The following is a 14,492-nucleotide window of genomic DNA, read 5'->3' as shown; positions in this document are numbered from 1 at the left end:
TGTTAGTACTTTGATAAAAAGGTGTAAACAGAAAAATTGAGCATGATGATCATTTTATTTTGAGCCCATTAATAACAACTGTTGGACGATAACTGTCTGGTTAGCTAAAAAGTTGAGCAGAGATGGGTAAGGAAAGCACAGCCTCTCTGCTCCCCTTCCGGTCATGTGCCCCCTTCCCATCTTCCACAAATAAGTATGCTTGATGCAACCCCCCCCCAACAACTTTGAATCCTTGTGATCCCCTCTGCAAGAGATGGGGTCAAGCAGCACTAAACAGTGGTGCAGCCCAATGCCATGCATGTGTTTACTCAGAGGTAAATACCACTGTGTTAACTGAGGTTTACCCCAGATACATGAGCATAAGTGCCAGGAAACACCACAGAAGTAATCAATGATATTTTGTAATATGATGTATTTTATAAAATTATGTACTTTGTAATATGATTCCCCCTTTTTTACTCTTCTCTATGTATATTATTGTTTATGGCAGTATTATATGCCGATAAAGGCCAACTGACTGACTGACTGCATAAGAGTGTGGCTGAAGGATGCTGTACATTTTCCTTGCAAGACTGGAGTAATACTGATAGTTGCTCTTGCTCAACTGCAAGCTTCAAGATCCCAGACAATTTCATTGCTGCTAATACTGCTACTAAATGTTGTTTATTTCAGTACGTGTCTTCTGGAAAGGCTTTATTACCTTCTCCCATTGTCAGCAGAGCCTTCTTTTGAATATACCAAATGCCTAAACATTTAGTGTTTCAGGTGCACACAGTAGTAGATCACTGTGGGGGAAGAAAAGAGTGTTCTAGGTAAAGGAATAGTTTGGTCCAGTTTCACTTCGTGCATCCTTCATTTCTGAAACGCTTTCTAGGCCACAGACCTTCATTCCCCCTCGTACTGATAACAGTGGAGGGAGCTGAGGAGCCTAAGGATTCCTAACAACCCTGTAAATAGTCCAGTTCTCTAGGGTGCAGGCTGCTGTGATTCTGGATGACCATCCCATCCAGTTTGCTTAGCTCACAAGGGAACCGCAGACCAGGCAAAGTACTCAGGTTATACTTGGAATAACAAGATTCATTCTGTGCGCAGAACACGGGCCTGTTTTATCACCCATGAATGCTGAAGCCGGTCTTCGTACAGAAATGGCTGTTTGACCGGGCAGGATGAGGTCACTCGGCATGTTTGCTACAAACCCAGCGGAGCTCTCGGTCCGCACTCACGTCCGTTAGTTCATCTATAGATCTCCAACTGCACTGGCAAGCATAGGACCGTGTTCCTTTCTTCTTTACCATCTTTGTTCTCAGCTTGCTGAATTCAGGCATGTTATTCCTATCAATCAAGAACAATCCATTTTAATTTTTTTGTGCAGGGTGGTGGTTGGGGAAGTTAAAATACCATGCATATTCATAGGATAAAGTAAACTCTGGCATTTCACAAAACGGTTCTGATTCTATGAAAAATGTATTCATTGATTGGAGGAAAAATGCTATGCCACCTTCCTCTCAATACAGGATCCACAAGGGCTTACTATCTGTCAATACAAAAATACAATACAACCTATTCGAAACCCCTTAAAACTCCAGTGTAAAATAAACTTGAGAGCAGCTAAAACAATTAGAACTCGAGGAGCACAACAGCTACAGGGCAGGCAGCGACAGGAAAAGAGGAGAAGAACATTTACGCAGAAAAAATCAGGCGAAGAGGACTGGCTTTGCCTGGCACCTGAAGGATATCATAGAAGGCACCAGATATGTCTCCCTCAGGAAGGAGCTCCATAGAGGGAGGCAGCTGCAGAAAGGGCCCTTTCCTTAGTCATGACCTATCAAATCTTAGAGGACACTCAGACAAGATCTCCGAAGACGATCTTGGCAGGATAAATGAACACCTTGCATCAGTATTAATAATTATCGTATGACATGCAGAATTATTGTATCCTAAGACTGTCTGGCAGCCACAAGTTCTAGCTCTTTAGTGTTCTGCACCACCAGGTGGTGAGCTAGACTTGTTTTTAAGGCAAGAAACATTTCAGAGGTGGCTTGCCACTGCCTGCCTCTGTGTCACGACCCTGGTATTCCTGGGAGATTGCCCTTCCAAATACTAGCCAAGGCCGACCCTGCTTAGCTTCCAAGATCTGACAGGATGATATTGAGACAGAGCTTCCTCCTTGATCCTACTGGATCGTCTCCAGATATTCAGGGAAAACAGCCCGTAAAAAGCAAACACAATTCTGCCTTATCATTGATCTTGGTCTTTCTGCTTCAGGCTTCTTCCAATCTACATTGTAGGCCAATGAAGCTGATGAGGGGTTTGGAGACCATGGCCTATGATGGTAAGGTGATGGAGCTAGGAATCACTACACTGGAGAACAGACACTCGTAAGGTGATACCATTACCATCTTCCAATACCTAAAGGGATGCCATGCAGAGGATGGGGTGGACATGTTTTCAGTCATGCTGGATGACAGGAGTCAGACTAATGCATATAAACTACAGCAAAGAAGGTTTCATCTAAATTTGAGGAAGAACTTCCTGATAGCAAGGTATGTTGGACAATGGAATCGTCTCCCTTGCGAGGTGGTGGATTCTTTGTTGTTGGAAGTTTTTAAGTATCGACTGGATATTTGTCAGGGATATTATATTCCTGCATTGGCAGGGGGTTGGACTAGATGACCCTTGTGGTCCCTTCCAACTCTGAGATTAAATAAAATAAACACATACATACTAAAAGATTCTCACCATTCTTACTGCCCCATTCCCTACTCTGTGAGTTCTGAAATTAGAACACATAAAGAAGGAACATTCAGTGTGCCTACCAGTACACTATGAACACAGCAACGATTCCTGATAATATAAATCTCAATTGCATACCTGAAAAAGAGATAATCACATGATTTATCCCACTGGTAGTCATCATAGTGTAAAACACGGAAGTCACATGCAGTACAACGTAGTCGATCACAAGTTCTGTGCAAAGGGAGAAGGGACCAATGTCATTGGTTTTATGGAAATGCATCTAAAATACAACAGCTTGTTCCAAACAGATAGACACGTCTACTGGCGGTGGGAGGGAGGGAAGTTATTCGCAACAATTCCCCCATCCCACTCCAGTTCCTTACATGGTGCCCTGACCTCCCGGGGAAGCATTTTTGTGGGCAATAGTGGAAGGGGGAGGCAGGAAAAGTCCCATTCTCCAATCCCTGCTTGTGGTTCTCATTGGATACAAACCAGGGATGCATTAGAAATATTGTGACATTATTAAACATTAAAATCACTGAACTATTCCTTAGAAAACTGTTCAGTGCAGTCCTGAACAGAATTACAGCCTTCTCTATCCACAGAAATAAACAGCTTGAGAAGGATGTAACTCTATAAATATCTCCCCCTGATTAGCTGACCAAGAGACTTTTAAAAGCTTTGAACTATTTCATAAGAGAGCAAGTGCTGTCTTGGAAGAGACACCCCCCTCTTTTCTCACACATTGAAGGAAATGTGTCTTCTAGAATGGTGCCAGCTTGTGCACATGCATGTGATGTACAAAAACAAAGCAAACCAAAATGAAACATCAATAAATATGCATGTTACCCATATTATTTAATAGAGGAGTCTTTTTTTTTGAGCTACTAAAGAAAGTATCAGAAAAATTACAATGAAATAATAACCAGCACTCACTGTTGGAAGGAAAGGCCATCGTTATTTTTTTTCATACTATTATATGAAAAAACTACACTTATTAGTATTACTAGTATATTAAATAACATATAACAAGACCTTCGGAATGAACTATTAGGCTCTTAGTTTCAGCCCTGTTGATTAAAACGTGCCTCCACTCAATAAAATGATCTTCAATTAGAGCCTTCATTGATCCATGTGCCAATTCAAGATTGTGAGTGTGTGTGTATTAAGTGCCATCAAGTCACTTCTGACTTATGGTGACCTGATGAATTAACATTCTCCAAAATGTCCTATCTTGTCTTCTCACAATGTGATCAAAGTACAATAGTCTCTGTTTAGCCATTTTAGCTTCTAGGGAGAGTTCAGGTTTGATCTGATCTACAGCCCACTTATTTGTCTTCTTGGTGGTCCAGAGTATCCATAAAACTCTCCTCTGACTCCACATTTCAAAGGAATCTGCTTTCTTCCTGTCAGCTTTCTTCACTGTCCAACTTGCACAACCATACATAGTAAGGGGGAATGCTATGGCATGAATTAATTTGATCTTGGTCGCCAATGACACATCCTTACACTTAAGGATCTTCATGCCTGCCCTTCCCTGTTTCAATCTCCTTCTGATTTCTGGGGTGCACCTTAAGAACATAAGAACACAAGAGACACCAATGTTGGATCAGGCCAAAGGCCCATCCAGTCCAACACTCTGTCACACAGAGGCCAAAAACACCAGGTGCCATCGGGAGGTCCACCAGTGGGGCCAGGACATTAGAAGCCATCCCACTGTTGACCCCCCCCCCCCAAGCACCAAGAAGCATCACTTGCCCCAGAGCCCGTATCTATACCTTGTGGCTAATAGCCACTGATGGACCTCTGCTCCATATGCTTATCTAATTCCCTTTTGAAGCCGTCCATGCCTGTAGCCTTGCTTTTTGGTTGATGATGGAGCCAAGGAATAGAAAATCTGAACAATTTCAATTTCTTCATTGTCAACCTTAAAGTTGTGCAATTCCCCGGTAATCATCATTTTAGTCCCCATATTTATGACCTCAGCTGGCCTCTCTGTTGATGTATCAGTGAGTTCCTCCACTAGTTATCCTTGCCCACAGCAGCTGCCTATGAACTTTTAGATAAGAGGCTGGGATATAAATATTTTATATAGAATAGTCAGGCCACGAAATCACCAAAAGTGCACAAGGACATCTGCTATGAGGCTACACCCAGGGCATTTGCAGGGAAATGTGAAAAGTCAGACCTGGGCTGAATGCTGAAGATGGTGAGAACTTTTCCCAGCTGCCTTGCTACGACATCACTTTCTTGCTGTGGCTGCCACAGACTGAAATGACCGTCAGTGCCTCCCCAGTGGATTCACACCCTTTTAAGTCCACTGGACTGGATCTGGCGAGTCATTTCACTCAGTCTCACCCAATTCCTCTCCTTATTACATCCCCCATCGGATTTGTCCATGCAGGTTGTACCACCTCCAGCATAGCCTTTTTGGTGATCATAGCCCTTTTCACCAGTAAAATGATGGTTGGATCCAACCCCTTGACTTCAGTAGGCTTGGATGGGTATAACTCTGCTGAGAATGGTACTTTGTGGGAAGTGACCTTTAGCTGAATAGTTTGAGAGCATGAAGTTCTAATAATGCAATCGCCAGCATTAAAAAACAACCAAACAAAACTTACTTCTGTGAAATATTGGTTCCGATACCATATGGTGCAGTGCTTCCTCCAAGGTATGCTGGGCAACATCTACAAGAATTAAAATGGAAAATTTGAGCTGTATTGAAGATGAAATAAAAACACAAACATTACCATCATTAACGCAACTTTCTAAGCCCATTAACATCAAGAGATTTACATGGGTGTAAGGACAGTTAGGACTGCATTGCTAACTTCTCAGGTTCGCTTATTCTAGTGAGCATGCACCCTTTTCCAACAAACCTATTACTTTCAGAAGAACTGTAAGGCACAGCAATTCAGAATCAACTGCTGTACTAGTATGTGTGTAACTTACACCTTGGGAGCAAATATAAATGAAGAATCCGCAGTGTTTTGACCCACTAACACAGGTGACAAAACAACCCAGAACATTTTAATTTCTGAAATTTATTAATAACTTTTCTAAAGCTACAGAATATTACATGCAGTTAAAACAAGAACCGGCGCTATCTCTTCCTTAGATTGGGTTGAATCCTACCACCACTCCGATGGCAGAAGAGGATCGTTCTTGGCTTCCCCTTCTCCCGGCAGCCTCTTGTACCCCAAAAAAGAAGCTGTTGTGGGAAAAGAGTGTGTGGAGTGTCTCACAAACCACATAAGTCAGAAGGCTGCTCTTAGGAAGGGAACCAGTCAAGATAATCTCTCTTGGCAGAATATAATCCATTATTATCAATATATTACAGGTTTGTTTATCCTGCCCTTCTTCTGAGGGGCTCTGGAAGGTATTCACGGTGTCCCTTCAACCTACATATATCCTCAACGCCTATGAAGGAGGTTACAGTTCATCATGGTATCGCAACGAAGTGGATCCAGACTAGCGTTTCTGCAACTGCAAGGACTTCCACCAGAGCATGACTGGCTATGAGAGCGCGTGTGGTGCAGTGGTTAGAGCGTCGGACTAGGATATGGGAGATCCAGGTTTGAATCCCTGCTCTGTCATGGAGGCATGCTAGGTGGTCTTAAGCCAATGACACACACTCAGCCTGACCCACCTCACAGGGTTATGGTGGGAATAAACCAGAAGGAGAATGATGTAAGCTACTTTGGTGCTCCCCCCCAGGAAGAAAGGCAGAGTATAAATGTCTGTTCTCTCCCAAATGCCTTCCCAACCCTGTTCCTCAATTCCCTTGTATCCCACAAACAGGGTTCGGGGGGGGGGACGTATTATGGGCTCCTGGGGGTCAAGAAAAGCTGTGCTCTGCTGATAGAAATCATCACGCCCATGGAACTGCTAGTCTGCATACAAACCAGTAACTCCATGTTTCCAAAATCCTGCACCCCAGTAATAAAACTGAGTTTCCTGAAAGGTTGATTATTTTGTTTAGTTGACGGGCAACACAGCTAATATGGAAGCATAGTTAGACTGAAATGATGCATCAGAGCATTTATTCACGCGTGTGATCTTTACTTACCTCTTACCTTGAGCATGAATGGAGGTAATATTAGTTTCAGCTGGGAGGGTGGAACATTTAGATATACATTTCTAAGAAAGAGAGGAGAGGAGAGGACTGATCATGTCAATTGGTACTGTCATGCACCTATTCTTTTTGTTGATTTTAAATAACAAGGGCTGCAAACCTACTCCAGTGAGAAGCAGGCAGAGGGCAGGCAATTAACAACTGTACGGAGGCCTCAAGACTCTCCTGTTTCAACAGCCATCTGCAGCTTAGGTTCATGAGAATAGGAACGCAATCAGTTCAATCCAGCAGGGAGATGGAGGTCTCTTGACCTGGCCACTTCGATAAAGGGGCAGCATCATGTGCACCAAGGGACTGTGTGTATATGCAGAGCTGTGACTGCAATGCATAAAGAAGCATCTGAACTTTGGGCTCCTGGCTGCAGTGAATAGTTCTAGGAAATGTTGTGCTCCCCTCTCCTCCTCCCAGGGCTAATTAGCTAGTCTGGAAGTAGAGATGAAATTGAAAGTGTCAGGTTTTGTTGTTTGATCCCTATTTTGCACTGATCCAGCTTGATCTGGTCTGTTTGCACTAGCAGCAATCAGCAGAGAATCAGTTTCTATATTGTCAGGAGTGCTGAATCAATGTGCTGGATGTTCAAACATCTCTCACTCTGGAACTACCCCTGTATTTCAGTTGTCTCTTTTGATGCTACATAAATACATACAGGAGGAAGGAAAATGTGAGCATAAACCGGCCTGGCTAAAACATTTATAAATTCATTTATGAAGTCTGTTGCAAAGCAATCAAAATCCACCAGTAACACAGCACAAGCTTCTCTGCCTTATCTAAGTTGAACCCACCTGTTTGTAATACCGCCATTTGCTGCATTGTCTCAAGGCAAACAAGACTACCAGTACCTATTATTATTATTTCAATGCGCCACAATCAATTTGAATTCCTAAATTTTCAAATCCGTAATACTTTTCCCTCTCACAAGCCTCCTTTACCAGGATTTTTTTGTTTGTCTTTAATAGCTCTGAATGACCTCTCATGCCCTCCACCATGCTCTCAGAGTTTTACCTACCACAGGATTTTTGGCAAAGTTCTTCTCATTGATTATATCTTTAATTATTTCATCCAAGTCCTCTTCTTCATTGCTATGTTTTGTTGATATTTTGGAAACTCTACAAGAAAATTGAAAAGAAACACCATTGTTCAACTTCTGAAATGAAAAGAAATTGGGGGTGGGGGTGGGAACTGTACGGGTGAGACAAGAATACCATGACCCCAGCAATGATAGTGGATGGAGGGCTGTCTTTTAGAGTTGAACAGCCTGCAGGAATCACAGGGACAAAACCCTACAAAGATACAAGGTAGTTTTGGACTGCAGAAATTCCAGTGACTAAAAGAGGACAGGAAGTACTGTACAAGCTAGAGAGCACTGATCAATTTGCACTTTCTGTGGCAAAATGAGTTTGCAGCTTGCCTGCCACTTGTTTACTGAGAACACCCATAACATCTGAAGATGAGACTTGTGGCAGGAAATTGACACACACTGGGGATCTGCAACCAACTGAAACTCCTTGGTGTATGTCCACTATGCACCCCCTATCTTTACAGACACCTGTTTCCTGTTCAAAGATTATGATGTTCATTGATATACATACCAACTCCCAGCAAAGAAAGATGTCACTTAGTGATGGGGAATGCAAAGGGTTGTTTTTTCTTTGGCTTTTTTAAAAAAGTGTGTTATATTGACCCCAGGGACTAGTGATGACAGATAGCTACACATTGTGTGCGTGTAAAGTGCTGCCAAGTGGTAGCCAATTTATAAATCCCAGGGACTGTAGAAGAATGATAACATAGGGAGAGTGTTCAGAGAGCATAACAGGCAGCAGAGATTCATTCTATTGTGCCGTTTTAGAGCTTCCCTGGTGGTATCTGTGCATCTCAGAGATTCATTCTATTGTGCCATTTTAGAGCTTCCCTGGTGGTATCTGTGCTGATGACCATGCTGATCCTGCAGCAGTTGGCACCAATGTTCCCTCTAAGCTGTGGAGTCTTGTGAGCAAAAGTTCTACTTTGTGAGCTACTGGCATCAAAGTTTGAGCTAGCTCACACTAACTCAGCTTAGAGGGAACACTGGTTGGCACCCTGGAAATCTGGACTGCACAAAGACTGGACTGGAAGCCCGCAGCCATACAGTGGGCTAGCCTATTGGTCTACCAAGGTTAGTACTGTCCACTCTGGCTGCTAGAGATCTTCTACATATCACCTGACCCAATCCTTTTAATTGGAGATGTCAGGGACTGAACCTGGGCCCTTCTGCATGTCAAACACCATGCTCTACCATTGCATCACAGTCTTTGACAGGTGCTCTAACGCCCAGTGCTGAACACCTGCAAAATACAACATCTGGAAGTCTCTGTAGAAGCAGGCTTATAAAGAGGAAGATTCCATTTGTGTAGCTGTGTTGCTCTATCCATGGGTTTAACGTATCCTTGAACACCTTTTAACTTGATGGGTCATAGAAACTTAATTTTTTTGCTGAAAAGCAAGGCAGAAATGCACTTAATAAATAGATCAGGTACAACGGTATGCTCTCGCTCTCACACACACACTTGCAGTTCCAAAAAAATAGAGAGAGATGGAATTTGTGGGAAAAGCCGGAAGATGGAGGAGTGTTAGGGGAAAGTACGCATGAGTGCCTGAAGCAGGTGAATGAGGGGCGTCTGTACAAGCTGCGAGGGCTAGGCACAGTGCAGTAATTCCGGGACGAAGCCCGCAACCGGAGCAACGGGGCCGGTGTGTGCCGGACGACGGAAGAGAGGGAATTAAGCATCCACAGAAATACAAAAAGACGAGACTTATATACAGCTCTGGTTTCTGTTTGAACGCTGCCTTATGCGTAAAGAAACACAGCAGGGCTCTTCCCTAAGCTCAGCAGCATACTTTGCCCCCTTTCCTTTCCTTGTTTTGCTTAACACCCAGATCGTTTAAAGGTTTTTGATCAACTTGAAAACTTGCTCGTTTATGATTTTTAAACCCGTCCTATAGTCAAGTATAGTCAAGTACTATACATTTTGGATTTTCAAAAAACGAGTACCTCCATTTTTTGCTGCAGCAGCATCATAAAGCGGAGTCTAGCATACCGTTTTCCTACCCGCTTTGGGTCCCCACTGGGGAAAAACGCGGGGTATAAATGAAGTAGACAAATAAAACTGCAAACATCGCCCCTCATGTTCACCTGCGGGTACCGGAAGTGTCGTGCAATCCGTGATCTCTTTGCAGTCACTGTAAGGGTGGAAGGAGAAAAGAACGAGCATGCGCATTGCTCACCTGGCCCTCTCTCCGGACGAGGCTGCTTTAGCCGCCTCTTTCTCCTCTCTCGGGCGGTTTTTTGTCTCTCCCGAAGTTCGGACTGCATCAGAGCAATCCGGCTTGGCTAGGCGGCAGAACTTGTTCTCCACCTCGTCCAACAGCTCGTCTAGATCGTCCGCCATCTTAGCCCGTCTTTCGCAGCCTCACGTTGCCAAGGAGACGGCGGGGGGGGGGGGGATGAGGCCAGGCAATGACCGGCTAACCACGCCCCTTTCTTTCTGCCCTCATCCCTGGCGGACCCGGGCAGCGCTGAAAGGCCAGTTAATACATAAACAGTGCCAGAGAAGAACGGTGTCGTTAAAGGCACAGAATGCTTGAAAGCTGCAAACTAAAAATGGCTGAAAGAACAAAAATTAAAATATTCGTAGTCGGCAGGATTCGAACCTGCGCGGGGAGACCCCAATGGATTTCTAGTCCATCGCCTTAACCACTCGGCCACGACTACAGAACATTTAAAGTCATGTTCATTCCATAACTGAATTTACTTAATTATGCTCCTGGCACAGGGAAGGAAGGTTTTATAGTGTTAGAACACCCTCCGTTGTTAAAAAAGGCTGACACCTATAAAATTAGCTCCCATAGAGGGATCTTGTTAGTGCTCCAATATAAGCAAGACTACAAAGAAACTTTCCCAAAGAGCAAAGGTGGGTTTAAAAAAATATATAGATTTTTAAAAGTCATGCACACTTTTTTTGCATTTTGATATTCTGAGTGGCCTACATTTTCCTCCTGTTTTATTTCTGAAAACGGAATTTCGAGATGGTTTTGTTATACACAGAAATCCAATTTGCATCTCCGGCAATCTCATTTCGCCGCCCGTATTTTTGCACATGTGCGGGGCAATCCTATGCACGCTCACCCGGAAGAGAGTTTCATGGAGTTTTTCCAATAAGGGTCCATAAAACTAGCCTTAAAATCAATTTTATTCAGGGTATATTTGACATACATTCTTTATTTACCGCAATGAAGATATAGAATACTTGGTACCTTAGGGGAACACAACAGTTCGCAAGGAGCCCTGATGGAGTCTGTCTTCGCGCAGAATTCTGAAGCCACAATCCTCTACCAGGTGCATTAGACTGCACAGGGTGATGGGAGTTACACTACTTTGCCTTTGGGGCTTTGTAAACAGGCCTTTGCAAATTAAATCCTACTTTTAAAAGCGGGGAAAGAGCTATTCTTTTGCTACGAAGTAGACAAACGTTGTTGGCGAGCAGCAGCAGCGCCACCTAGCCGCGAGAGTGAAAAAGCACACGAATCTTCCCAAGTAGTTAACTGTCTTATACTGTGAGAGAGAATGAGTAAAGCAAGTTATCAAGACACACACGCACTAAACTTCAGCAATAAATAAAGACCAGTCAATCAGCATAAAAAATTATTTTAAAACATTTGAAAGTGTTATTTATCCATTATCATCACACTTCATTATCTTAAAAAGATATACAAACTGAGGTTCTAATAAAAGGAAATTTAATTTAAATTTCAAAGGGTTAATGAATTGACTGCACAGTTCTTATCAGCCAAGCATTCTTTAATTAGCCCAGGTTAACTGGATCTTGGCAGATCTCAGAGACTATGCAAGGGTGGTCGTGGTTATTATTTGGATGGGAGACCACCTAAGAAGTTGCAATGCAAAACAACTCTGAACATCTCTTGTCTTGAAAACCCTATGGGTTGCCATAAGTGGGGCTGTGGCCTGATGGCACTTTACATTCCCACGCACAAACACCCCCCCCCACACCCATACACACCTTATAAAAGTTTTCTAAAGGTACTTTTAAAAATAAATTCTGAATCTTGTTTAATAAATGCAAGTGGTATAATGTTCACAGTGTGCATGCTTGGACTTTTAGCCTACACAGGAATGCTAAGGAACCGGACATTTGAGGACTGATCCTGCACACCTGCTGCTGCAGGAGAGACCAAAGGATGCATATCTGCTTCTTCTCTAGCGGCCTCCATTCCACAGGACGTGGTGGCAGTGCTGAAGGGGGGGGGGGCAGAGCAACTTTGCAGGAGCCCCAGTGGCGGGGCTTGCTTCACACCCACCTCTGTTTGCATCGCTAATAATAAATAATAAGTTTGCACCATCAAGTCACAGCTGACTCATGGCGACCACAGCATGTTTTCAAGGCTAGCTATGAACAAAGGTGGTTTGCCTTTGCCTTCCTCTGCATAGCAACCCTGGACTTCCTGGGGTGTGTGTCTCCCATTAGCTTCAAAGCTCTGGCGAGATCAGGCTGTTCTGGGCTATCAAGTTGCTGTACTCCAAGCAGAGATTCCGCTCACTGCTATCTACCAACCAACACCAGCCGCAGCCGCCGCAGCAATAAAAAAACCCCTTGGGCTCTGCTGCCTGACCTGTTCTTTCCTGGTCTTGTCTAGGTGCAATCGCTTTTCAAATCCAATGCTGGCAACTCTGCTGCTTGACATATCTTAATGATGACATACTTTAAAATATAATAAGCACAAGTTACTACTCATTATTAGAAAGAAAGGGCAATTTTATACAACCCTGCTAGAGTCAATAGACTTCGAATGGTGTAACTTGGTTTAGGGTTACACGGTAAACCACCTGCTCAGCTCTCCCACCAGCACCAATTGCGGTGCTGCCCTGTTTTATTTCATAAGAGTTGAAGAAACGGACACTCCACCTCTCTTGGGCTGCACTGGGTTTACTGAATCTACCTTTCTTTGGGCCACTCCAGGTACCTGCTAGATATCCCAGCACGCATTTGATGCTTCTCAATTGCATAGCCTTCAAAGGCCTTTCATTGGCACCTGGCCACTATTGTCTACTTTGACTCATAAAAGTGACAGAGAGGGAGTCGTCTGTGTTATTTTGTGTTGGATCGGTAACCCCAGGAAACAACGGCAAGAGCCCCTTCTGAACAATCCGCCATCTCTTCTAAGCAGAATGACAGAAAGCCGATGGCCGTGTTTCTCTTGCCAAGATCATTTGACGTGCGTCAGCCTCTGAAAAAAAAGGAGAAGTAAAGCCTGCAGTCCTTAACAGCTTCAGGCAAAGCCTTTCAGTTACAAGGTGTTTTATAATCCCCCTGGTACTATAAGTAATGAATTGCGAGCCCCTCTTTAGATTTTCCCCTGCTTGAAGCTTTTTTTATATCATCATTCCATTCCCCTTCCTCCAGATCTCAAGGCTCCCATAATATCATTGCCCTGTAATGACAGACGTGTCGGGTGGGGTGGCTGCGAGTCCCCCTCGTTGTTGGTGCTAGGGTAAGAAATTGAATAGCACTGAAGCCGCTCCGAGCACCCCCCCCGGTTTAGGTCGTGGTGTCATATAGGTAAATTGAGTCCAGAAGTTGTGGATCCTCAAATGGAATTTTTACATTCATCCCTCGCAGCTGTGGAGAGTTTAGACTAATCGCAATTCTCCCTAGTATGCTATCATCCCTGTAATTTGAAAAAGGATCAGGAGGAGCCCGAAGGCTTGGAAAATCTCGAAGAAACCTTTTGTCTCAAAATACATCATCACATGTGGAAAGAGAGCACTTGTTGCTTCAACGGGAAGAGCTCAAGGAATGCTCGAGTCTAAGACTTCTCTGGCAGCCTTTCAAGAGTCCTTAGAGAAAGGACAGAGTTCTGAAAAAGGGGTTCTTCTCTCCTCCCTCCTTTTGGCCCTGTTTCTGGCCAGCACAGGCTGTCTGAAGAGCAGTTCAGTGCCCCCCTCCCCACCTTGTGAAGTGAGGTGTGTCACAACCAGAGCCAGGATTTTTCAGTGGTGGCACCTCAGCTGTGAAATACTCGTCCTGCAGCACTTTACCTGGCTGGCACCTGGTCTAGGCACTTTGGGTATTGGGGAAATACTGTTTGTAATATCTGTGCTGGCCTCATTTTAGTGCTTGGTAAGACTTTATTAATTTTTTTTTACTGAACTGGTTTTACTGCGACTTTTATCTTGCTATTTTGTTCTGTGGAATAGCTCGGTTTGGCTCAAGCTTGTTGAGGCTTGGGACCTAAGCAGGGTCAGTCATGGTCAGTACTTTCATGGGTGACCATCAAGGAAGACAGAGGCTGCTATGCAGAGGAAGGCAACGGCAAACTGCCTCTGCTCATCTCTTGCCTTGAGCACTGTATAGTTGGGGCCTCCATGAGATGACTGTGACTTGTAATCGTATTCTTCTTTTGCTTTTATTACTATCACTTCAAGTCTCTTGAGCACAACTTTTAGAGGATACAGCTAATGTATGTATGTATTTATGAATGTCTTTTATCGTCTGCCTTTCTCACTGAGACTCAAGGCAGATTACATGATGTAAATCAATGCAATCAATAGAACTAGATATCTATTAAG

The 14,492-nt window shown here is 43.8% G+C and overlaps 1 protein-coding gene and 1 non-coding gene across 2 annotated transcripts; both read right to left on the bottom strand.

The window, feature by feature from the left end:
• Nucleotides 1-768: 768 nt before the first annotated feature.
• On the bottom strand, nt 769-10,299 carry LOC107109270 (chromosome unknown open reading frame, human C8orf37). The gene is made up of 6 exons (XM_015409861.1): nt 10,133-10,299; nt 7,878-7,977; nt 6,806-6,876; nt 5,358-5,423; nt 2,872-2,967; nt 769-1,332 (listed from the first exon to the last, which is right to left on the bottom strand). Exons 1-6 carry the CDS (start codon nt 10,294-10,296, stop codon nt 1,173-1,175), a joined length of 657 nt encoding a protein of 218 aa, XP_015265347.1. The 5' UTR covers nt 10,297-10,299; the 3' UTR covers nt 769-1,172.
• Nucleotides 10,300-10,537: 238 nt separating this feature from the next.
• On the bottom strand, nt 10,538-10,619 carry TRNAS-AGA. The gene has a single exon. It is a non-coding gene; the product is annotated as a tRNA-Ser (tRNA).
• Between the last annotated feature and the right edge of the window lie 3,873 nt (nt 10,620-14,492).

The sequence above is a fragment of the Gekko japonicus genome, unplaced genomic scaffold (assembly GCF_001447785.1).
Source record: "Gekko japonicus isolate JY-2015 unplaced genomic scaffold, Gekko_japonicus_V1.1 scaffold47, whole genome shotgun sequence".
Lineage (NCBI taxonomy): Eukaryota > Metazoa > Chordata > Lepidosauria > Squamata > Gekkonidae > Gekko > Gekko japonicus.
The sequence above is the reverse complement of the archived record's forward strand: the minus strand, read 5'-3'. Positions and strand labels throughout refer to the sequence as shown.